General features: G+C 42.2%; 1 protein-coding gene and 1 long non-coding RNA gene across 3 annotated transcripts in view; one reads left to right on the top strand and one right to left on the bottom strand.

Annotated features, from left to right (window-relative positions):
- CUBN (cubilin) overlaps window positions 1-25,286 on the bottom strand; it is a 130,342-nt gene that overhangs the window by 55,578 nt on the left and 49,478 nt on the right. For both annotated transcript variants that reach the window (XM_083704489.1, XM_083704490.1), the window contains 3 exons: window positions 18,804-18,963; window positions 7,815-7,996; window positions 310-484 (listed from right to left, as the gene is read on the bottom strand). In XM_083704489.1, the coding sequence (XP_083560615.1) occupies window positions 310-484; window positions 7,815-7,996; window positions 18,804-18,963 (517 nt within the window). The remainder of the gene's footprint in view (window positions 1-309; window positions 485-7,814; window positions 7,997-18,803; window positions 18,964-25,286) is intronic.
- LOC310828148 lies at window positions 5,758-9,676 on the top strand. Its single transcript, XR_014556724.1, has 3 exons — window positions 5,758-5,898; window positions 6,803-6,876; window positions 9,550-9,676. It is a non-coding gene; the product is annotated as an uncharacterized lncRNA (long non-coding RNA).

Below are 25,286 nucleotides of genomic sequence, written 5' to 3'. Positions count from 1 at the left end.
GGGGGGGGGGGAAGAAGCACAGGAAGAATGAGCTAGCTCCATGGTGCCACACTTGTACTAAGTATTGGTGTAGCGTACTAGGAGAATTTGGAGTTCAACATAACTCTGGGGTGTTATCTTCCGCACTGCCTCTTCGGCTGCTCTCAGGCCTTATATTTAAAGTACATTTTAAGGAGGTGGCATATAAATTGTTGAAAACAAATAAAATAAATAAGCAAAGTTAAAGCACATGACTCCCCACCTAAAGAATCCTGGGAACTGTAGTTTAAACACACACACACACACACACACACACACACTCATTCTCACCTCCAGGTATCTCTTGCCAAGTGGCATTGAAGCCTCTTCCATTCACATATCTGTCTGCCTTGAATCGGACTGAAACTGCATTTCCAGTGCTAGAGACATGCAGAGGGTTTTGTAGCGATCTGGGGGCGCACAGCTGGGCCAACCTGGGAGAAGAGAAGTCAGGCCCACCATAGATCTGGAAAGAGAATAGAAACAGCAAAAGCAAGACTTGCTTTTTAAAGAGGAAGCAACAACTATCAAAAGCAACTAGCGTCCCATAAAGAAAGTAGATTTAACATTTCATATGAATAATAAAAAATGGAAGTCAAAATAAATGTATGAAGTTGAATAAGGCTAAACGACATTATGCTGCCTATTCCAGCCTCCCTGGGCATCCAGTGTTCTCCTAACTGTGATTTGATGCCTATCCAGAGATATAGCCAAACCTCAATCCTGTGCCAACTTACCTGAGAGTAAGTCACATTCAATTCATCATAGAGACGTGCCCTGACAGTCTCCCACCTCCAGCCCCACTTTTGATGCCCTTGAATAGGCTTTAGAAGATCTCCCCACAAAGATGTGGCAAGGCAAGGGCCACAAAAGTGTGTATCAGGGTACACTCATCCTCTAGGCCTTGGGGTGATGCTGGTTTGCCCTACATGGCAGGTCAGTTATGAAGAAACTTGTCAGGTTAGCTGCTTTAATATTTCTGTAACATTTCAGTAGGAACAGTTAAATGCCGTGGATTAATGTATAATGCATCACCTGCTAAAGGTCTCAGATTAACATATTTTCCGAGCTAAGCAAAGATTTTTAAGCTCTCCAAGGCCTTTTAACAACTTTTAACATTTTGTAATAAAACTTGACATCCCTATTTATGCCTGCTTTATTACTGCTGGTCTATGTTTTAGTGGTAGCTGGCCAGGTTTCAGCTCTTTTCAGCTTTTTTAATATGAGCTACATGGCTTTTATTGTCTTGTTTTATTTGGGATCTTTATGTCGTGTCTGTTTTTGCACTATTCTATGTTACTTTCATAAAAAGCTAATTGTTGTATGTCGCCTAGAGATCTCATGTTATGAGATGCTGGACAAGTGCAAATAAGAAATAAATCATTCCAACTGCAATATTTGAATTTAATATTTTGGGCTCTGATTCTAGGAGTTGCCTGGATTTTTTTTTTTTTTTTACACTTATAGCCCCATCCTTGATGGGCTTTCTAATTGTGTCAAGCCCCTACCCACCATCAGAATCTCACGCTTTGGGGCTCTTCTTCAGATAGTCATGGGCAACATGTGGTAGTCTGAGGAAGGAGCTGCAACATTGGGAGTGGGCTAAAAGTGTGGCCCTGATCCAAAGTGATAATGGTAATGCTCTACATGCATTAGGAAAGAAAGGTTTCCAGATATTGGGGAAGCTTCTAAGTTCAGTGGGACCATATAGAAGTCCCCATTGGATCTTTGTGTTCAACATTTGTGGTGTTTTCATGTGTTCTCTATACACCTTTAACCTTTGTGAGTTCAGGCAAATGCTCCAAGAGAGCACCACACACTTAAAGCACATTCAACACACATTTAAAGCATATGACTTTTGGGAAGTGTAGTGTATTAAGGGTGCTGGGAACTGTAGTTCTGCAAGGGGAGAAGCTTTTGTTCCCAGGAGCAGTTAAGGGAAGTTGTGTAATTTAAATGCACTTTGCATATGCTTTAGGTTTCTGGTGTGCATCTGCCCATTGTTAATCAAACTATCCTCTAGCATAGGAGTAGCCAAAGTGGTACCCTCCAGATACTACTGAACTTCATCTCCCATTGTCCTTAACCAGTAGCCATGCCAGCTGAGGCTGATGGGAGTTGCAGTCCCACCGTATCTTGAAGGCACTATGTTGAGAACTCCTGCCCTAACTGCTGTAGTTTATGGGTGTTTGTGAACATAAATACAGTACAAAGAGATTATGATGGTGACAACTGTCTTTTACTTAGGATTATACTCACACAGAAAATCAGGCTAAACCCAACTAAGCATTCTCATTTTCATAATTTAATAAACCTTAATACCCCTGAGGAATGATATTGTGGTAATAATTTGAGAACTGCTGCAAACACCTCTCCATTGTACATTTAGTCAGCTGCATATTTAAACCCCCAAAGGGATTTTCTTTCCAACTCCTAAGCCAAGGTTCTTGAACAGATGTTTTGCAAAGTGAATCAGTCCCATAAGTCCTAGATATATATCAACAATATTCCTTTTGATTCATTCTATTTGAATGTAACTGTCACAATGAGATGCGCTCCACCCTGCCATGCCTTTCCTATATGAATTATAGAAAATAACAGTCCCGTGTTTTCCCAAGGAAAATACTCAGTGGAAAGAACAGGACAGCCCCTCCAATTCCATTGCTTTGAATAATGGAGAATTTAAAATAATAAGCCTTCACTGAACCATGATATTTCACACACCCCACAAAATGTATACAGATAATTGAGTGTATCTTACTTTAGTTTAGTGGCTCAAAGGTCAGAATCTATGCTTTCATTTGAAAGAGTGGCAGCATTTTGGCTTCTTGACTAGAGAAAGGGCATGTGATTCGAACTTATAATCACTCCTCTGTCCTATCGGTTCTTGAAACATGGTGTGGATATTACAGAAATGAATGGAACTGCTGTTAAAAGGAGATCTTTATTAAATAGTTGGCCATCAGTCTGGGGAGGGCAATGAGGGTGCAGGGGCAGAGCCAACATACTCATCTCAGCCCCATCCCTGTCCCAGTATGGAATTTCCATATTTCTATAAAGCCTATTATATAAGGCACCTCCCATGTTCTGCACTATCATCACAGCCAATCAGGGCATGGTGGGCAGCGTTATACAATGGGTGAAGCAAGGGCTTGTTATGATGCTGAGCTTTCTTGATCACCTTAGAAGGTTCTGGAGAAAGCGAGCTTCGACACCTGAATCCTTTGTGTGTACAGATCATCAAATGTCTGCATACCCTCCAACATTCCTCAGCTGAAAATCGCGATGTGTGTCACGCTGACACACAAGTCAGCTGGCTTGCATGGAAGCACAGCACCAAAAGACGCATGCTGCTGCATGAGTCTACCTAGCAGCTGCTTGCTCCCTTCCTCCACCTGTGTCACACCTTAGGCTACCATGACAGTGGTGGTGGTGGCTTGGGTGAAAGCAGAGAGGGGCCAGCAAGAGTGCTGCATGTATCCGCCACCTCCACTTCAGCGGGGAACTGCTTCCCCTGCGCGTGAGGTTCCTACTTCACAAGGGTTCCAATGCAGACGCAAGCCCTGGCTCATCCTCCAACCCGAGCTCAGTGGCAGAAGGGCTTGAGGGGGAAAATGAGACATTCCAGGATCAAATCAGAAGTTGGGATGGCTTCGGTAATTCTAGGAATGTCCTGGGAAAATAGGGACACTTGAAGGGTACAGTATGTGTCTGTACCTCTTTTAAGCTGCTTCTACTACTAGTAATGATAATGATAATAACAAAATTAGAGGAAAATCAAGATGGGAGGCTGCATACATACCATGTATTTAAATCACATGACTTCCTCCAAAGAATCCTGGGAGTTGTGGTCCACCCTTCACAAAGCTGTAATTCCAGCAACCTTAACAAACTACAGTTCCCAGCATTCTTTGGGGGAAAGTCATGCACTTTAAATCAATGATATGTATACAGCCAAAGATCATGGCAAGCTGAAGCTTAGCGTCCTGGGCCTCCCTCAAATTTCTAGCAGGGATCCTATGAGTATCTTACATGCTCAGGAGACATGTCTTTTCACATACACAAGGAAGAGTTGCCAATTGTGTTCTGTTTCGGCACAGTGAATCTAACGTACACTGCCCTGAGAAATAGAACTAAGCCTCCAGACTTCTTCCCTCCCTCATACTAAGAGAAAACTTGCTATGTGCCTGCCTTAAGTGCCCTGCCATGAAGCTGTATATAGCCATGTTAAGGAAACTTGTTATGCTACCAGCACCATTCCAGAGCCTGAATCAGTAGCCAAGTTCCAACAAATAACACGCTGGTTTCTAATTATTCCCTGCCCAGTTACAACACTTCAATCCCATCCCATGCCATTATTGGAAAGTCCACCAGCCTTCAAGAACAGCTTCTGATTGGCCCAAGAGGCTACAGGAGGAAGGGGGGAAATGTGAAAGCCCTCTTGCATGAGTGGAACTCCATTTGCAACACTCTGGACCCAAGCCTCCATCCATAATGCCCTACTTGGTCTCGGTCCTAATATCTTAAAAGCAGGATGGATAACCAGTTGTCGTTAGGACTTGGAGCTTCCATAATGCCCAGTCAGAATGGCCAATGACCAAAGGTGATAGGAGTTGTGGTTGAATGACATTTGGAGGGCCACATATTCCCAGTCCCTTAAAAGCAGATGAATTGCTTGAAAATCAAAGGGGGAAAAGAGGGGGAAATGGATTTGTGGGTAGACCCTACAGGAAGGGTGCCATACATTTGTCTTTTTCTTATCATGGGCAAACAGCAGTGAGGGCAATTTTTATCTGGAAAACTGAAGAAAGAGAAAGGCTAAACTTCCCCTTTCCACACCCTGCTTCCAATCTGGATTCCCCCACCCCTACATGGCCGCTATTTCAAAAGAAAAGTTTTAAAAGATTGAGCAGGAGCTGTGCATCTGAGTCATCGCCCCTCGCTTGGTCCTTAATTGGTTCAATGCCCTTTCGCATCAACCACTAGTTTCACAATTGCCTTTTGTACAGTTTCAAAAAATGCAAAGGCTATTTCAAAAGCCAAGCGATTGAGGAGTGGCTTCTCCCCCCGACCCCCCGCCTTTTGCTGCGGATGCCAATTCGTCAGATGCTTTCACAAAGGCTGGAGCAGAGACAAGCCAGACTGTTTCCATGACAGAAAAGAAATATTTCATATATTTTTTTAAAGTTTGGTTTTGACTATAAAGGGGGTGAAAAACCTCCAATTGTTACCACATGAATCCCACATGAGGGGAAAAAGCTGCAGGAAGCTTAGAAGAATATTGGGGTGTGGTCCATGCAGAAGAGCCATATGCTGGAATAGAATGGAAAAAAAGCTGTTCACGAATCAGAACACCCCTATGGAGAGAGAGAGGGGGGGAAAAATAGCTCTCTTCCAACAGATCACACAGAGGGTGCAGCACAGATCAATAAAGCCCGTGGTTTTAGTCTGGCTTTTGCCATTTGCTTCTGCTCTGCTAGTTCTGTTTATTGTGACAATCAAGCCGGCATTCCAAAGTTATGAGCAACAGAGAGAGGCCATTTCATATGGCCGACCATCCTCGTGGTGCAGATTTCAATGGGTAAAACTGGCCCCCGCTGAGATCTGACTGTTCTCCCCGAGAGAGAACAGAGAGGTTCAAGCAGAAGGAAATATGCAGCTTTATCCTGCTTTGCAGGACTGAGAAGGAGGTTGAGAGGGAGGGAGAAGAATACAGTGTGCAGAAGGGGGGTGAGGTGGAGCAGGAAAGGATGGCGCAAAGCTCTTTCACATCTAAACTGCAATGCCAACTTGGTGCTGCTGCTCTGAAGGACTGAGAAATGGTCAGCGAGTTCAAAGTTCTGCCGAGCAATCATAACATGGTGATTATGACAGATGCGGGTGATTGCAAAGTGTCGCTGGGGTTCCATGGAAAGAGTGGGAGGGGTCTGGTCTTACACTGGAGATTGCATAGTTCCAGTGCTATCATCTCTTCCTGTTATGTACTAAGCTTGGATCCTAGAACAATAGGCAGGTAGGATCCTAGAATGCAACAACTGATTGGCTTGCAGTAGCAGCCCAATCAGGCTCCAAGAGGGAAGCAGAATCAGCCAATCATTGTGTAAATAATGTATATAAAAGCCTGAGGTGTGGGGGAAAATCCAATCACTGTTTTAAAGGCTGCAATAAAGAACATGAAATCACTGCAGGACTCCGAGTATATTTCACTTCCCTTAGTCTCGTCCTCTCCAGGCTAAACAGACCTATCACCCATTTCTCATAGGACTTGTTCTCTAGAGTTCTCACCCTCCTGAGCATCCTCCTCTAAACATGCTCTAGTTTGTCAATGCCGTTCTAAAGACGAGGCACCCAGGAACGGACACATGACTCCATGGAGCTGCTCTCTTCCGTTGCACATCATCAGCTCATCTCTCACCCTTTGAGTCTTCTCAAGCCTCCTATCTTCAAAGCACCCTCATCAGTGACTCCTCCTACTATCACAATCCTCATATCAAATTTCTCTGCTCTTTCATCTCCAGGCTCATTAAATAGGTCACCTCAATCTTCCTCTTTTAATCTACTTTAGCCTACTTTTGTCATCTTCTGATTTACTATTTTGCTTGCCAAAAATAGGCAGAAACTTTTACTCCATCTACTCCCCACAGATCTCGCTAGTACATCACCAGAACTAGCTGCTGCTATTATTATTATTATTATTATTATTATTATTATTATTATTATTATTATTAAATACAACTTGGAAGTTCTTCCATTTTAAAACTAGCACTGGTACTGTTTTCTGCAGGCATGCAGTGGTCAAATACCAGATGTCAGCTAACGGTTTTTTCACTTCTGGATCAACCTAGGAATGGTTGCGAAGTATGATCTTCATTTATGTCCCTTGCCTGACTGAAGCATAATGATAGCTTGCTTAGATGTAAGATGGCACCATGAGACCTGCAGGGACAGAAAAGGAGACCAGACAGAAAGAGGGAGACAGTGGTCACAGCAGCAGGATGGACCTTGAAAGCTGGAGGCAGAGGAAATGGAAACAATCGAAGCTCAAGGGGGGAAAGAGCAGGAAGGAGAGTGGGTTGGCCAAACTCTAGGAGGCCTCCAAGGTTAATTCATTGTGCCAAGCAGACACCTTGAGGCTAGCTATGTCACCAGTATTTAAACGTTCAAAACAGTCCCTCAAAATAGGTTGAAATGCTTTTCAAAAAAGAGAGCTCTGAATTGAAACCACTATAGCCAACAGTAGAACAGTTTGTGTTTTTTCCATTATTCTATGAAAAGTTTCCAAAAACAGTAGTTTCACTGTGCTGTGATCACGATGTCCTAGCACACTTCTGTAAGACAACAGCACAGAGAGAGAGAGAGGGCTTTGCAGGGAGGGTGAGATGGGGAAGAAGAGAGATTCATGCAGTAACTCCTGATAGTTAATTAAGACTCCCTGTTTCCTCTTAGGCAGGGATATCTTTCAGATTGATCAGCTTTCATGAATCATTTTAGGAACAAGTGACTTCTAATCTGGGGGATAGCAAGAAGATAATATGAACTCTCTTGAGAAAAGAGGTAGTCTTTATCAATGGATTTGAAAACTCTGTGGTACATCATGCAAAAAACAAAAACAAAACTAGCTTCTCAGGTGTGCTTGCACCTCAGGTTCAGGTGTCAAATAGAGGGGGTTGGTAACTGGGACATGTCCATATTGTCAGGGCTATGTTTCAGATCCTTTTTTCATTCATGAAACTCTAGGCAGTAAAAAGACCTGGTTCTGAGTCGTCATCCCTTCCGCCCTAATAAAAGCCACCTACCTCTAAAACATCATAGTTGCAACTTGAATGGTATTCAACGTCAAATTCCACTACGGTGAGCTGAATGCTACTACCCGGGGCTGTGTGAATATACCAGTGACATTCCCTATTGTTAGGGTACTTGTTTGGATATCCTGGGCTATGGAAAGATCCAGATGTCCCAGAAAGCTCTGCACCACATCCTGGAAAAAAAGTAGGCAGCACAGTTAGCTTTCAGTTTTTGTCAAATGTACATATTGATTTCCACTAAAAAAATGTTGCAAAGTGATTTGCATCCAGGGTAAAAATACAGTAACAAAATAAGCAAGTTAACAATATAGTCAGAAAACAATTATTATAAAAGAGTTTATCATCTCCATCATACATAACCACCCCACCCAACTTAAGATGAACACCAAATCACCAAACATTCCATCATTGGTGGTGTGCAGATGTCCAGGATAACCCCATTCAGAGCAGGATGCATTCCATTCACTGACCCACTGACAGTGTCTCAGTCTTATCTAGATTCACTGATTCTTATCTAGTCTTATCTAGATTCACTGACCCACTGACAGTGTCTCAGTCATATCTAGATTGAGCTTCACTTTGTTGGTCCTTATTCAGTTCATTACTTAGACCCAGGCGCCAATCCAGCACATCCACGGCCACAGCTGCTTGAGCTGTAAAGAAGTAGCATTGCGTGTTATCAGCATACTGATGGCAGTGCACTCCAAACTCTGGCTGACCCCATCAGCGGTTTGGTCACAGGGGATAAAACTGAACCCTGCATAAGTGAAATCTAAGAAAAGATAAGTTTTGGATAAATATTATGTCTAAATTAAGTATTTAAGGTTTGGTTAAAAGTATCTAAAGCTAGGGACACAATATTGGAAAATTATAAAATAAGAATTGAAATAAGGTGATAATTTGCTGGTTAAAGTTTTATAAACCAGGAACGCAGGAACGAGAGATGTGAGGAAGTCCAAAAAGCGAAGAAAATATGTTTACTGTCTAATTGATTCGGATGTGGTATGCTTTTTGTATAAGATGTAAGTGTTTTTCCTTTTTTCCTTTTTTGTTGTTCTTTTCTTTTTTTCTCTTTATTGTATTAAGAAAATCTTTAATAATTATTTTTTTTAAAAAAACCTGAACCCTGCATATTCCCACATGAGAGGCTTCACAGGGCCGAACAACATCCCCAAACCCCATGACTGTCCAACTGGAGCCAATAATCCATGTAGCAGTAGAACCATGAAAAATAGTTCTACTCTGGGCTCATCCACACTTCCGTTTGCCCATAGCTTTCCCCTGCGGAAGCCTATGTTTTAGTGCTGACTTGGAACAAATCAGCTGGGTTTTCCTCAGGTTGCCATTGGTTCGAATTTAGCACTAAAGAACAGGTTTCCTGGGGGAAAGCAGTGTGGCGAAGGCAAAAACATGTCTAGAAAACACCGGACAAGCAGCAAATAGCTCAGACCCATGCTTTGTGTGGATGAGCCCTCAAGAACCCCACGCTCAGTGGTACTGAGAGATGCTGAGAGATAAAGGAGAATCAACAGGGACACACTCCACCAATCTCTCTCCCAACACAAGATATCATACAGGGTGACCAGGGCAGTCTCAGCATCAAAACTGGGCCCAAAGCCCAGTTGAAATGGATCTGAAAAATCACAATTGAAGTGGATCTAGTTAAGGACAGTGGGGAAATAACCATCCAAATGCAAAAACATTTATGTTTAAATATGCTTAAAAGGTATGCCTGGACTAACATCAAGAGAAGGATGAAGAGGAAATGAAAGAAGAATGAAGTGGCTACATCAGGAAGTAATGGGCATATGTTTGCAATAGGAGCGGGAAACCTACTTTAAAAAAAAGAAGAAGTAAGAAATTGTATTAAATTTAAATAATTTGGACTGATTTGTATTAATTTGGAAAACCAAATAAAATAATATAAAAAAGATATGCATGCCCAATTCACATGTAATTAAGAATATCAAGTCCAGTTTTCAGACTAAAGCTAGAGTGAACACTTTCTACGTTTACCACGGACTTCCTGTATGTTGCAGGAAGTTGTGGGTAAATTCTAGAGTGTAGAATTCAGTTCATGACGGCCACCAAGAAGTATGTCAGGTCTCTCCGCCGTGTGAATTGAGAATGCAGCCTAGAACATACCCAATGCTCCCCTCTGGCTGCATATTGCAGGAGAAGGAGAGTAGTGGTTTACATTTCATTTTCATTATTTATTTAAATGTTTCTAACCTGCTTTTCTGTTCATAGGCCTCCAAATTAGCTATTTAAAAAAATAAATAAAAACCACCCACACAGAGACACACAATTAAGATAAAAACTAGCAATGCAATGCAGCAGGAAGTCAATAATATATGCAAGATCCAGAACCAAATAAAATCAGTCAAAGCCAATAACCCAGTGAAATAAAACAATTACCATGGCATCCCAAAAGCCTGTAGGGTGGGGGACACGTAAACTTTAGGGGGGAGTGGTGTTCCACCATTGAGAAGGCCCTGCTCCAATGTCACCACCAATGCAGTTCTTATGGAAGTGGAACAAGGGACATCAGGACTCAAGCTCCTATCAACTTGGGTATTGATAGACATCAGTATGCAAAATCTCCCTCTGAACGAAAGCAGCTACCCTTAAGGATATAAATGAGATTCTGATGGGATCTTGACCACTATGAGATGCTGACTAATTTCTGTACAAACTCGGATTCTGTTTCTTCTATGTTTTCCAAAGCTGCCCATCCAACTTAGCTGGAATCTGTGGGTTTCCACTCAAATAATTTAGCTGGCCAGAAGAGGGGCACATTCTGGGTCTAAAATGGAAGCAGTTCAAGTGTTGATTTGCTGCAAAAACATGCAAAAGCCTTTCCCTACACACACATTGTCACATAGTTTCCTGCTATACATTTCACCCTGAGTCATTAGAAATGCAGAAATAAATGCCAGACTCCTTTGCAGCTGGTTTTCTCATAAAGGGGGGTGGGCAGGATTTGATATGAATCATTTCCTTTATTTCACTGTATTCATTGCACATATGGTCTCTAGGGAGGCAAGGGTCTAAAATCGTCAATTCAATCTTTTACTACCACCCTCTTATTGAGGCAGAGATGCATACGGATTGGTTGAGGTCTATGCTCCACCAAACAACATATGGCCCATCCCGATTAATAAAACAGGCATAAATTAGCAACAAAGGGCAGGGAAGAGAAGGCCAAGGGAAGCCACTAATAGGCGTTCCCCGGAGGATGTGGCTTCTACTCAGCTTGTAGCAGGCGGGGATGGGGAGGACCAGCTGTTAGTTCCCCTGAGGTCCTGGAGCCAATTTCTACTTTTCAGCAGATGTTATTTTCACGCTCTGCACATCCGTTCTTCAAAAAAGATGCATTTTTAAAAAATAACTCAAGTTTCAAATTCTACTTAACACTTTTCTAAAAAAATAAACGTTGGTGGGGGAACAAAATTTATTAAGGAGCTGGATTGGGTTTGTATCCAGACCCTGACCCTGATGATCAGAGGACCATTGAACTCAAGGCCAGCAGGAGTCAACAGAACCAGATGTCGCCACATCCAGGCCTGTAGAACCACTCAACAGGCACAAGTTAGAACCTTCACAGACACCATAGCTTCAACTATACAGACCTTTGTCGGCAAGGTGATGTCTCTGCTTTTTAAGATGCTGTCTAGGTTTGTCATTGCTTTTCTTACAAGAAGCAGGCGTCTTTTAATTTCATGACTGCTGTCACCATCTGCAGTGATCATGGAACCCAGGAAAGTAAACTCTCTCACTGCCTCCATTTCTTCCCCTTCTATTTGCCAGGAGGTGATGGGACCAGTGGCCATGATCTTAGTTTTTTTATGTTGAGCTTCAGACCATATTTTGTGCTCTCCCTCATTAAAAGGTTCTTTGATTCCTCCTCACTTTCTGCCATTGTCTAAGCCTTTTTTAAAGCCATCCAAGCTGGTGGCCATTACTGCCTCTTGCAGGAGCCAATCCCATCATTTAACTATACACTGCATGGAGAAGGACTTCCCTTTACCTGTCTTGAATCTTCCAACATTCAGCTTCAGTGGGTGGCCCTGTGTGGATGTAGCTGCAACCCTACAAGTTCCTACAAAGTTCCTACAAACACAGGGATGGAGAATGTGTGGCCTCCAGACATGGCTGGACAACAACACCCATCATCCCTGGGTACTGAGCATACTGCCTGGGGCTGCTGGGAACTGGAGTTCAACAACATATGGAGGGGAGGACCACAGGTTTCCCCATCTCTGCTACAATACTAAGATGTTTCTATCATGCTATTTTATTGCAGTTTTCTACTTGTGCAGTAGGGGCTACCTCCACTTTTCTCCGTGTTTATTTGAAGACACTCTATAGGTTATTTCAGCTTCTGATAAAAAATAATAATAAATCAACATGGATCTTAAAACCCATGTTAAAAATTTATGGTACATTTATGGTATTTATTTTTTTGTGAGCATAGACATATTCAAACATGGTTGAGTTTCAGTCCTGAGGCATGTAGTAGCCTAAGTTTGGCAAGGAGTGAAACTGACCTATAAAAGCCTATGCTATAAATGTGCTGGACTTCAAGGTGCCACAGGGCCCCTTGTTCTGAATATTGCAACAGAACTCGCCCTCTGGAATTTGTCTAAATATAAGCATGCAAAGCCGTCCTCACCAGCTTGCCTGCCAATTCCAGCTCAGCAGAGTTAAAACGGATCAACAGGAGGAACATTCACAGTAAGAAAACCAAATAAAACGGCCCTTGGACACTGATGAATTTTTCCCAGCAAACAGAGCCTTCTCATGTGGTTTAATTCCTAGGGGGAACTGCAGTGCTACACTGGCAGCAATTTACTGCATATCTGGGGCTGAAAGAACTGGGAATGTTTCAACTTAAACAGACATTTATGACTCAACTTCTCCTACTGATCCCTTCCTGTTAGCCACAAATACATGTTTTTACTGAAAATTCAAAATAGGCTAGGCCAATGCAAAACTCCTGATGTCCAAAACTTAGCTCGCAGGCTTTCTAGTTCAGCAACTCCTGTGCCAAACACTCGGATTTGTACATGGGTTAGTCTTCCTGATAAATTACGTTCATGTCTAAGTTAATGAAAATTCTTCAGTATGTTGTTATTTGTTATTGGCCTTTATTGGGGTAAGTTTAAACAATAAGATCATAAAATCATACAAAGTAATCCAAATACCATATTTTTCTGTATATAACACGCCCCTGTGTACAAAATTACCCCTATTTTTTGGGACTCAAAATTGAGGAAATGCCTAGAGTTGTTGAGCTTTTTTGGCGGGGGTGGATTGCTGACAATCTTCCTAGTATCTATGTAGATTTATTTTACTGGGTGCTCTAATAAACCTCATGAGCAGACCAGAGTGAAGCCTGCTCACTGACGGCCCACTTGGCTGACCCCGTCTCCACCAATGCTGCCGATTGGATAATTTAAATTGAGGTTTGGTAGGAACCTCTGATGGCTGTGGCAATAGAGAGGCGGGCCAGCACAATCACAATGCTCGGGTGTGTTCTGCACAGTCCCGCAAAGGGCACCCACAGTCAGAGGAGTGAACATTCATTGTTGAGTAATCCTGCACCTAGGTGAATTGTTAAAGTGACCCTTAAACAAAACAGTACGCTAGATCAGGATGGAGCAGACTTTTTCAAGGGCCATATTTACATCTGATAAGCCTTCCAGGGGCCACATACCAGTGGTGATTGGCCAGAGCCAACAGCGGGCTGAGCTACAAATGTGACCTTTACCTCTGTACAGTAGGCTAGTTTCTACACACACCTCTGTCATCTTCCCCAACAAGCAAGAGGCCTTATCAGAGCTCAAGGATACTTTCCAGCCAGGTCAAAACACTCAAGGAGGATGCAAAGCCAGGCTGGTGAGTGGTGTGTCTTGGGAGGGTGTGTGGCCTGAGGTTAGTCCAGAAAGTCAGAAAAGAGAACTGGAGGGTTGAATTTGGCCCCAGATCTGAGGTTTCCCATTCTTGCCCTAGAGCTTTTATGCCTGGAATCTCATCCTCACCCAGTTTTTACCTTTGGCATAGTCTCTTCTACCAGTACCCTGTAACCATCCCAGACAGTTAACCTCTTAATTTGGTCCTGAATGCACACCTCCACTTAGCACATATTTCAGGACTGACTTATAAATTTCACCTTTGCAACTTGGTAGTCACTAGGGGGAAATGCTTCTATGCAGCTAGAACTCTTTATTGCAGCAGCTACTGTCAACCGCTGGGTGTGGCTAGACTGTGTGTTTAGATTCCATGCTGGTGCCAGTGAAAGTTGGTACAGGAAGCAACTGCGCAACTCAGGAGGAACACTGGGTTGCCGCTTGCATACTTTATCTCTGCAATGTGTAATCCTGACCACAAAGCAACGGTTTTTCAATGACTACCAGCTTCTATGTGGAATCTGCTGATTGTGAAATTACATCTGAAATGACTTGACCCACACATCTCAGATTCATGCGCAGATCATAATTTTGCCATCCAACATTCTTCAGGTGTTGCAGCACAGTACTCGGCAGTTTAAAGTTAACGAAATATGTTTTTAAATACATATTTTGAATGGTTTTTTTTAAATAGAAAAATCAGAAACAGAACAGGGTTATGGATTAATATGCACACACCAATGAGGGGGATTATAAGCCAATACCAGAAAGATACGCCCATCTCTAGCTACCACATTACCAAGACAATGAGGCCTCATTGAGACTTGATGAGCAGTTGCCCTTTTATTTCAATCCAGGTTCACTTCTATGCAAGCAAACTCCTTGCTTACTTTCTGCTCTTACCTGCTTCCAGGCTTCTCTTTCATCTCTATAACATCAGGCCACATTCCTTTGTGAGGTGGTGGGGAGGGGCAGAGTGGGGCTAATGTATCAGCATGAGCACTGGGTGGACTCTGTCCGCTATTGTTAAGAATGGAAATATTTCATCTGGTTATTTCTGCAAAACAACCCAAACCCACAGCTCTACATTTGCTGGGATCTGTTAATAGGCAGGCATGTCATGACTATAGCTCATGTGACCTACATGTGTCCATGTTCCTCTCCGGTAGGTGCCCACAACACTTCCTCTGGTTGTAGAAATGTTCTACTATTCTAACCCTCAGATATCAAAGATAGGAAACTGAAGCCAGATGCTAGCCTAATCATAATAAGATACAATGACTAGATTTCCCTTTGGGGAGGAAATGATAAAAGCACTCAATATTATTATTTTTTAAAAAATGATAAAAGCATTTTCTTTACTTATCTGCAAAATCAGGAGGTTTGAAAGATGTCCAGTAGAAATGTGACATGCTTTATTATTATTATTTGCTTGAATCCAAATAAGGAATAGCTGAATGAGAATTTTCAAATGCTTATTGGACACCAAAATAAGTGTTTGTTAGGAATGGATTCCTAATACAGGAGCATTTCTCCCTTAAATCAGCTTGATGCTTTTTCTTGACATTTTTGGGAGGGGGGGGGCAGAGGGAGACATATGATTTTGTCGCTGTTAAAAATAGAAGGGGATTTACAAAAAAATTGCAATGAAGCATGAGCTGGTGTTTCAAAAGATACAAACAGAGACACAAAACTGTAACAAAAAACCTGAAAGCATACATCTCCCAGTGAACTTCCGTACATTCCAGGAGTTGTATTGCACAGCAAAAGCAAACTGCAAAGGTCCCAAAGCAAAGGAACATTTGGATCTGAAATGTTTTGGTGGTCCTTGTACAGACAAACAGACAGCTGCACTTAGGATATGACTCCAGAGAATTAATTACATGCACCAATTTGGTCACAGCTACTTGTAAAGCATTTTGGGAAGCCATATATATTTTGGGGAGGGGGAAAAAAACCATGAGAAAAAAGAGGGAGAGATCTGTTTTCTTTATTTTATATAGCTGACAAAGGTCTTAGAGTTCCCTCAGAAAGTACATATGGTGACCCAAGTCACAGTTGCTTGGAAACGATACAACAAATACAATAAGAAGCATGCAGTCTGGTGGTGACCACATCTTCCTTGGGCCGGTTTCCTTATAACTTCAGATTGAGTGCAAAATAGTGATTTAGAAAGACCACGGGCCTATCACAATAAACCACCACTGGAGTAAGAATGCTTCAAGATGAATTTGCATACGTTTGATGGTTGTGGTTCTTAGCTATGTGGACCTGCATTGATTCCTCTTGGTTAACTTACTTACGGCTGTAGTATATCAGCACATCTTCCTGTTTCTTCCCCAGCCCTCAGACCAGTGCTGCCCCAAGACATTTTGCTACATAAGCCACAACAACAAATGTTTCCTCCTAGACAACATGCCAAGTTGTTTCACCACCTGAGGAAGATAATCCCACAAGCACCTCCTCCCTGACAATAAATATACAATGACAACAAGTTAAGCAAAATATCAAGCTGATGCCTTTGAAGGCAGCAGTGATACAGACGCATTCAGTTTGCCAATTTGCTACAGCAGGTGTGGGGAACTCCTATCATCCCTGGTCACGATTGCTGGGGCTGATGGGAGTTGTAGTTCAGCAGCTTCTGGAGGACCTAGAGCTCTCCACATCTGTGCTGCAGCCATGTGTACATTGAGAAGAGAGTTGAAAATGTGTTCATAGCCCTGTGACTTTCTATTTGATATATGCCTCTCTTGTTCCAAACTCACCTATGGTTACCGCAGGAACTTAAAAATGAGAAAAAGCTAAATCAAAAGTTGTCAAATGCTCACATGGAGGTCATTTATGAAACCATTATGGCAAAGGCTAAAATTAAATACATACTGCAGATTAGAAAAGGCATTCAAAAGAATACCAAGGGGTGGGCAAACTAGAACCAAGCCAAAAGATTCAAATTTTTTTTTTTGAAAGGGCAAGATAACTTTCTTTGAAATTTTGTTCTGCATCTTTCACATCAATGAAAGAAGGCCAGGCAAGGCTCTTTCTCTCCAGCTTCCCACTGGAATGCCTTGGGAGCAATGCCACTTCATGTTGCATCATGTCTCTTCCAAGGCATTCCGGGAAGTGCAGCAATTCCAGTGAAAATTCTCCACCTCCTCACAAGAAAGCAGAAGAAAATCAGCCCCCATTTTTACAAAGGGAGATTTTTTTTTGGAAACCAGGCAGGGGATTTTTGCTTACCCCTGATTAAAATGGCAGAATCAAGGAGGCTAGACAAGGCGACTCGCTTTGAAAGTCAAAACCTTGCCCGATTTAAAAACACAAACACAATGCAAACTAAATAAAAAATGAACATTAAGTAAGGGAAGAAGGCATTTGAAGAGCAATCCCTCTTCCATTCACCCTTGCATGCCCTTGTGCTTACTGGAGGCAGCCAAGAATAGCAGCAAACTGCAGGGTGGGCTAAGAAAACAGAGTAGGAGTCCCAACTGGTATTGGCACTGCATGTGAAAAGTAAGGGGGGGGGAGGGCCCCAAGGAGCGCTAAGTGGAGTGTTCTAAGTGGAGCATTAGCACATTATTACATTCTTGATTTGAATTGCATGGAGAGCTTACTGGGGGTGGTGGTGGAATCTCTAGTGCCTTTACAGGACATCACAAAATCAGTTCCAGAACAATTTAAAAGGACTTACATAATTTTTTGAGCAAACAGTAAACACAGGGCAAGTTGAAGATCAGGCAGTTGATTGCCTGGGATTTTCTGTCCTTTCCAATAAGCCTGTTACAGCGCCACAGAATGTGAAAGATTGTGGGTGGCCAGAAAACAAGGGGAAAGCTGCAGCTAAGATTAAATAATTTAGGGGATTTCCACCCCCTCTGAATAATAAGGTACACTGCTCGCCAACAACTAGAGACTATTTAGAAGTTCGGGAAAAGAAAAGATAAGTTAACGCTGCAGCCCCTCAAAGGAGGATGATGTCATCTGTCTCCACAGGGGGAAGAAAAAGGCCCTTTCCCCTCTTCCTTTGTCTGGCTCTAGGATGACATCACCTCGCAGTCCTGAGATCTTACTTCTGTTGTTCAGTAACACTTCCCCTGCTGGGTTTCAGCTGAAGAGCTGTCTTCCTATTCACAAGTCACTCTTTTCTCAGCAATGCTGCTGACCCTCGCTCCCCTGCCTCAATCCCGCCCCCCTCAGTTCCTCCTTCCTGCCACTTCAGATTCTGAACTCCTCAAAATTTCCAGCCAAAGAGAAAGTCCTTTGGGATATACCAAAGGATTTCAGTCTGTCAGCCTGTGCTGCAGAGGAACCCCCCCTTCAAAGACAGAATTAGGAATCCATACAACTGCACAACCCAAAACAGGGGGCCTCAGTGGCAGATCCCAGCCGCTTTGCAGGGCTGTCAAAAACTGAATTGTGTGAACTGATTAGGCAGACAAGGCGACTGTGGCTATTTAATTATTTTCCCAGCCCCCTCTCCGAATTGATGGACAATGCCACAGGTTTTCATCCCCCTGCAGTGGTATGCTGTTGTTAAATAGGTCAAGCAACAAAGCCAAACTTACATACAGCCATGTTTCCTCAAATGCAAGAGGAGAAGAAAGGCAAACAAAATTTGCATCAACATGGCTATTAATGCATTGCATGATGGCTTGGTCAACAGAGTGCATGGCATCTAGTGGTGCACAGGGACATTGGGACACTAATGGTCCTGCAGTCAACAGTGTGGTATACCAGGTGTGAGGTATTCTGAACAGAAAGTGTGACAGAATCTCCTGGTACACATACACTCAAATTATCAGCCTCTTCTAACAAATATTTCTAGAATTTTGAGCAGTGCTGTTGGGGTGTGTGTGTTAAAAATGAGGTACTGGTACTCATGTCTTGATAAAAGTGCTGTTGGTGATGGCACAAAAATGGCTCCCACAGGCAGCAAAACAAAACAAAAAAACCAGAGGTGACAATAGTTGATGCTAGTCAATACCACCACAGAAAAAAGGACGGATTCTGAGATAGCACTTGAGGAACAAATTTTGTGTGAAACGAAATGAGAGAAATTTTGTTGACTTACCATTTACATGCCATAACATCTGAAATCCTGTAGATTCGCCTATTTTATCAGAGAAAAACACCACATGAAGGCTGGAGCCTGTTGTGCCTCCAGCTGGAACATCAGTATTGCCACAGAATGTGCCTATCAGGCTGGATTGGGCATTGGGTCCATCATAAAGCTGAAATCAAGCATAAGGAAATGAAATGGAAATAGATCGCCGACTTGATGCCAGTTTTTTGAAGCAGACATTTAAAAGGAATAGTGATAATTTACAATGCGTGTCTCAGGTATTATCCAGATGTGTTGCAACAAATGTGGCTGATTTTTTTTTTTAAAAAAACACACTAATCCAGTAGTTTGTCAGGGGCTGAAATGCAGGTGGTATTCTGATTCCTTGACACCCTGGCCACCTCTGAGTGCTCTATTATTCTATAGTGCAATAAGTAACACATGAGATCTATTGGTTAATTATCTGTCTAGGAAAGAAGTACCTGCAATGCTTGGTCTCCTGAAAAAAACATTAAGAAGTGCCTTGTCAGATAATATCAAAGTGCCACCTAGCTCAGCTTTTGGCTTTTAATAATCAAATGCCTTTGGAAGCTCACAACACAAATGCTTTACTCCTGTAGGGAAATCTCTCCCACAAATAAGAATACACTGCTTTAAGTTTGGGGGGGCAGAGTGTAAGAAAATCAACAAGGTTGTGTTGTTGTTTCTTAAACGGTAATTTCAATGTACCCTGACTTCTATTTTAAGCATATAATTTTACAGCATTAGTTACTGGCACAATGAGAAGCAGGAATTTAACTCTGTATTAGTAAATATTTGTACTTGAAGTCTGGAGAAGCATTCACCGTCTATTGTGATTGTGCCCTACAGTGGTACTCTTTTGATTTTCTGACTCATGGTTCCTGTCATTCTAAGACAGTCCAGCAAAGACTTGCCATAGAAATGATGTTTGAATATCCCCATCGCTAAGACATTGGCATGCTCTTTTTCAGAATTTCAATAGAAACTTCTATGGGGGGGGGGGGAAGAATGTCTATCTTGGAGCATCTACTTTTCAAATAGTCCCCTCCCTGCATGACAAATCACTCCTCCCCTTCCCTTTTGTGACCCCCCCACGCGGAGCCCTCAGGTAGGTATGGGAAAGAAAATCAATTTTGTTGACATTTAATGAACTACCAAATTACACTTTTCAAACCTGCATGCAAACCAAAGCACAATTATGCTTCAAGATTTGCACGTCTCCGAGTTTTGCAATGCAGTTCCTCAATCAAACAATGTGCACAGAAACACATACATTAGGAGGAAGTATGAATAAAACTGCATATATCTGTGAAAATAACATAAAATATAGCATATTGCGGGAAGGTGCTTGCAAAACGATGTATATTAGTCACAGCTACGTACAAAATGTTTTTTTTATGAGGAGAAATTAGCACTAAAAATGCTGGTGGGTTTTCATGAGGATTTTTTAAAACATACACACACACACACAGAGAGAGAGAGAGAGAGAGAGAGAGAGAGAGAGAGAGAGAGAGAGAAAGATTGCTGCAGAAATGTACAGAACTGAATTTAGGATTGGAGAAATGAGGGAAGCTGAAACTAACAATTAGGGCAGGAGTATGGAGCAGAACTCCTGCCAACCAAGCAGTTTGAAAGCACATCAAAGTGCAAGTAGATAAATAGGTACCGCTTTGGCGGGAAGGTAAATGGCATTTAAGTGCGCTGCTCTGGTTCGCCAGAAGTGGCTTAGTCCTGCTGGCCACATGACCCAGAAGCTGTACGCCGGCTCCCTCAGCCAATAAAGCGAGATGAGCGCCGCAACCCCAGAGTCATCCACGACTGGACCTAATGGTCAGGGGTCCCTTTACCTTTACCTTTATGGAGCAGAAATTCGGGATCAAAGTTTGCAAGATGAGCTGGGCTGGCTTGACACATATTGAAGCAAGTGAAATAATATGCATTACCATCTAAAACCATTTGAAGTAAATGAAGGTAGAAAAGGCATTTGCCATTGTTGTTGGAGAATAGAGGGGAGGGACAGCGCTACTCAGTTAGTTCTCTCAGTGACTCTCAGTATCGTCAACCATGGTGTCTTTCTGGACCACTTCTCCAAATTGAGATTAGGAGGAAAGGTTTTTAAGTGGATCCAAACACAATAAAATTCAGAAAACCAGTACAAAATGCTCCTTGATAAAATAATAAAAAATTAAACAACAGATAAAACAAGCAAGCCACCCCAAGACTGCTATGATATAGCCAAGGCCAATGGTACTAAACACATCTGCCTATTGAACCCTCTTGTTTGCTCCTTCTGGGGGGAAAAGTGTGCGTCAGGGTATTTTGCACCAATATATTGTGCTGTTGTTGTTACGTATTAAGATTTCTTAAACACCCTTCACCACGAGGGAAGGTTGCAACAATTTTAAAATGCAATAGAAAAAATCAGTTTAGCTGGGATAGCTCAGTCAGTAGGGCATGAGCCTCTTAATCGCAAGGTCATGGGTTTGAGCCCCATGTTGGGCAAAAGATTCCTGCACTGCTGAGAGTTGGACTAGATTATTCTTGTGGTGGTTTTAGATCTATGATTCTAAAACAATTTACAGTTGAGAAACACAGTGGGTATGTGGAGGGAGTGTCAACTACACAGGAAATATGCCATACACATTTATGAAGGGAGAGAATTCTACAGCCTAGGGGCTGCTTCAAAAAAAATGCCCTCTCTTGGGCTGCCACCCCCAAACGTCTGAGAGCACTAGAACTACCAAGATGGCCATCCTTGCTGAGTTTAACAGCCAACAGAAAGGAAGGAGGTGGTATTTCAAATGTTTGGAGTCTAATTTGTTCAGAGCTTTAAACACTAATGTGAACACCTTCCATTGGCTGCAGAAATGAACTGCCAACCAGTTGGTAAACATAATGCAAAGACAACAGAAGTTAGGCTGTGGTAAAAATCCTTGCGGAGGTGGTGAACACCCCCCTCGTAATTCTTTCCTAAACTTGATCTCAGACAGCAGAAACTTCGTACTTCTACGCAGTTTCTATCAAAACAAACCAGCCATTTTCAAATAAATAATGGTTGCCATAGAAACCACTTTCATGTCGTACTGCTTCCAATTTGGTTCTCAGAGCGGGACAGTTATTCACAGGAAATTCAAATGAAAACGGCGAGACAGCTGTTAACTGTTCGAGAGTGAGGCAAGAGCTAGGGTTACAGGCATTTGTGAAGTGGTCCTGCTTTCTAAAGGAAAAGAACAGCTGTGCATTTTTGTGAAGAATTTTGAACATCTCAGGCATAATTCAAGTCATCAGTAAAGCACAGCCAAGAGCCAACTCAACTGAATTTAGTACTGCCATAGAGATATTTGTATCTTAAGACATTTCTATATCTTGCCTTGAGGTCTTCAAATGGGCCTTTTTATTTATGGCTTCCATCAGGGGTCGCCAACCTTTTTAAGCCCATGGGCACATTTAGAATTCCGAGTGAGTGCTGTGGGCTCCATACACACTATATTTTCCCAAGGGATTTGGGTAAATAGAATCCAGTATAATTAATCCGAGCCTTGAAAAGTATGCAGAGCTGAAAGAGGAAGTGGGAAAGAGTCTCTTTTCCACATTCTTTCTTCAGCTCTGTGGTCTCCTCAAGAGAGAAAAAGAGAACCACACCCAACACCTCATGACCATGGGGACAGTGAGTAGGGAGATGGGGGTCTCAGAGGCTTCATGAGTGAGTGCCAGGGGAAGACCTGAAGGACACATGGGCATCATGATAGTGACTGCTGGCTTACATCTTAAGAGCAGGAAGAAGCAAGGCTATATTATTATTATTATTATTATTATTATTATTATTATTATTATTATTATTCTGCCCTTCTTTCCACAAGAACCCAGGATGGCAAACACACAAATGATAAAACATCTAAAAATAATTCCAATACAGAAACAGCCGGGGAAAGATCTCTACTTAAAAGGCTTGAAAGCTATTATTATAGTTATATTTTAACACACGGTTATCACATAGTTGCATTTGTATCCACCTCCCTTTTCCCGAAAAGACCTTGAACCCAGAGTTTTGCATTAAAAAACCCCATAATAAATGGCACATCTGACACTTGCATTTTTCTGTGCTATTATATGTTATTTTCATTAATATATGTACCTTCCCACACACTTTATCCAAGTATATGCATTTTGGTTCTTGAATGGAGAATAATTGTATTGCAAAATTTGGAGAAGGGTGATTTTTGAGGAATGGCTGTATTTGGGCATATTTGGCCTTGCTCCACATGGCAGCTCACCAAAGAGGCACTCCAGGGGTTAGCAAAAAGCAGTAATAAGTCCAGCTGCTGCTTTATACCCATACAGAAATATATCCTTGTCTTGGGAAATGCTCAGCTAGAGGAAATGAATATAATGGCTCAATGCCCGACAGAGACTTCGGTACAGATGGGCAACCCCAACTGGAGAATGTGAGAGCATAAAGAGGAAGCAGTTGATTAAAAAGCACACCATGACTGAGTCACCATCCTTCTCATCTTCTAACTATTGCTAAATGACTTACACCAGGGCTGGGGAATCTGCGGCCCTCCAGATGTTGCTGGAGGGTATGCTTCATAACTGAACGAAACACACAAGGACATCTAAGCAGAGAGGAGGCCCATTAAGTTCAGGAACTAAAATTATCTAGCTGCACCACTGGCAACAGCATCAGCTATTCCTCCGGCCTGCCGTTTGAAATTTGCAGATTTAGCCTTCCTCTTTGTTTCTTTGGCAGCCTCCAGCAGAGTCTACTTCTCAGACCGACTTAGTTTTCATTTCATAAATATCTTAGGAATATTCACGATGAGCTGGCATTCTTTGGCTCTCTGAGAGGGGTGAATAACAAAGCTATTAAATTCTGCTAATCCTTAGCAAATATAACAGAGCTGATATTGATCTGCTAGGCAGGCTAAAGGTCAGTATGCACCCAAGCCAAGGATGTTGTTTTGAGAACTGCACTGGCACAACCCTGTGCCCATTCAAAACCATCCTGCAGGAAATACCACAGATTGCCTTCTCATAGTTTCAGAAGGAAAGCTGCATTTTTTAGCAGTGAAGTTTTCCCCCTTCAAAGTGAAAAGGAATTTGTGAATAATTCGCTCATTCCAATCACTTGACCTCTCCAAGTTTTGCTTCACATCACTTTGGTTTTAAAACATGCTTTATATCTCAAAGAGAATGAATCGTATCTAGAGTCTCCCATTTCCCACAGATATTCCTGGGAATTTCATAAACGGAAGAGGAGCACAGTAGCTATCTTCTGTTTGTGATTCCCATGACTGCTAATCAGAGGCACAAGATATCTGATCGTTGAGATACCATGTAACCATCATGACCAGTAGAGATGCAGTGGCGACAGTTGGGGAAATGGATTCAAATCCCATTCAAAAATGAAATTACGCTGTGGGATGTGTGTGTGTGTGTGTGTGTGTGTGTCTGTCTCTCTCCCTCCCTCTCTCTCTCTCTCTCTCTGTGTGTGTGTGTGTGTGTGTGTACTTTTCTGAATTTTGCAGTGCTGGTCTCCTAAGTACAAAAATACATATACTGATGTAAAGTGTGCATAAACATGGATATATTTGTAACAATAATATACAACAGGACATTATCCTAGAGGGAAATACTTCGCAATAATGCATACAAACCTGTGTATATTAGGGGAAATTTGAACTAAAATGTTGGTGAATATTTTTGAGGGCTTTTGCAAACTGGTGTGGGAATACAGAATACTGAACGTAACACTGGAACAATGAGAAAATGAAACTGGCAGATTTGCTCATTTCTAATGGCCAATAGGATTGGTAGCTTTATACTTCAGGAATTGATCCAATTCCCTTTTAAAGTCGTCAGAGTCAGCAGCCATCGCTGTATCTTGTGGGAGTGAATCCCATAGTTCAATTGGGTTAAGCGGCGATAAAAAGTGGCTGAGCCACAGTTTACAAACATGCAAAGATTCCAAGTATATTAAGAGAGGTTAATGCAGGCTTCCTTTATGGTTCCTCCAGGGACAGATGTATGCTGGTGATACATCTGAGAACACCCATCTCTCTCTCTCTGCTGGCTCTCATTGACTATCAGACAGCTTTTTAACAGTGGAAGAAATTATCTCAGAAAGTGGTGGGCTCTCCTCAACTAGAGGTTTTTAAACAGGGGTTGGATGGCAATCTGTCGGGGATATTTTAGTTGTGTTTGTTCCACTGCAATGGATTGGACTAGATGGCTTTTGGGGGACCCTTCCACCTCGGCAGTTCTATGGGTCTAAGTGAGACTACGGCACATCAAACCAAGAATACCAAACCTATGAACATTCCCATAATTCTACTGAGTATTCCATCTGAATTAACTGCAGGCTTGTTATACCCAACTAGTATTTTGCTACATGCAATAGCTAGTATAGTTTGGTTGGTAGAGCATGGCCATGGGTTTGAGCCCCACGTTGGGTTGAAGATCCCTGCATTG

Source organism: Podarcis gaigeae (assembly GCF_964106915.1).
Source record: "Podarcis gaigeae genome assembly, chromosome: 12".
In the NCBI taxonomy this organism is placed as follows: domain Eukaryota; kingdom Metazoa; phylum Chordata; class Lepidosauria; order Squamata; family Lacertidae; genus Podarcis; species Podarcis gaigeae.
This window is presented reverse-complemented; position numbering and strand designations above follow the sequence as displayed.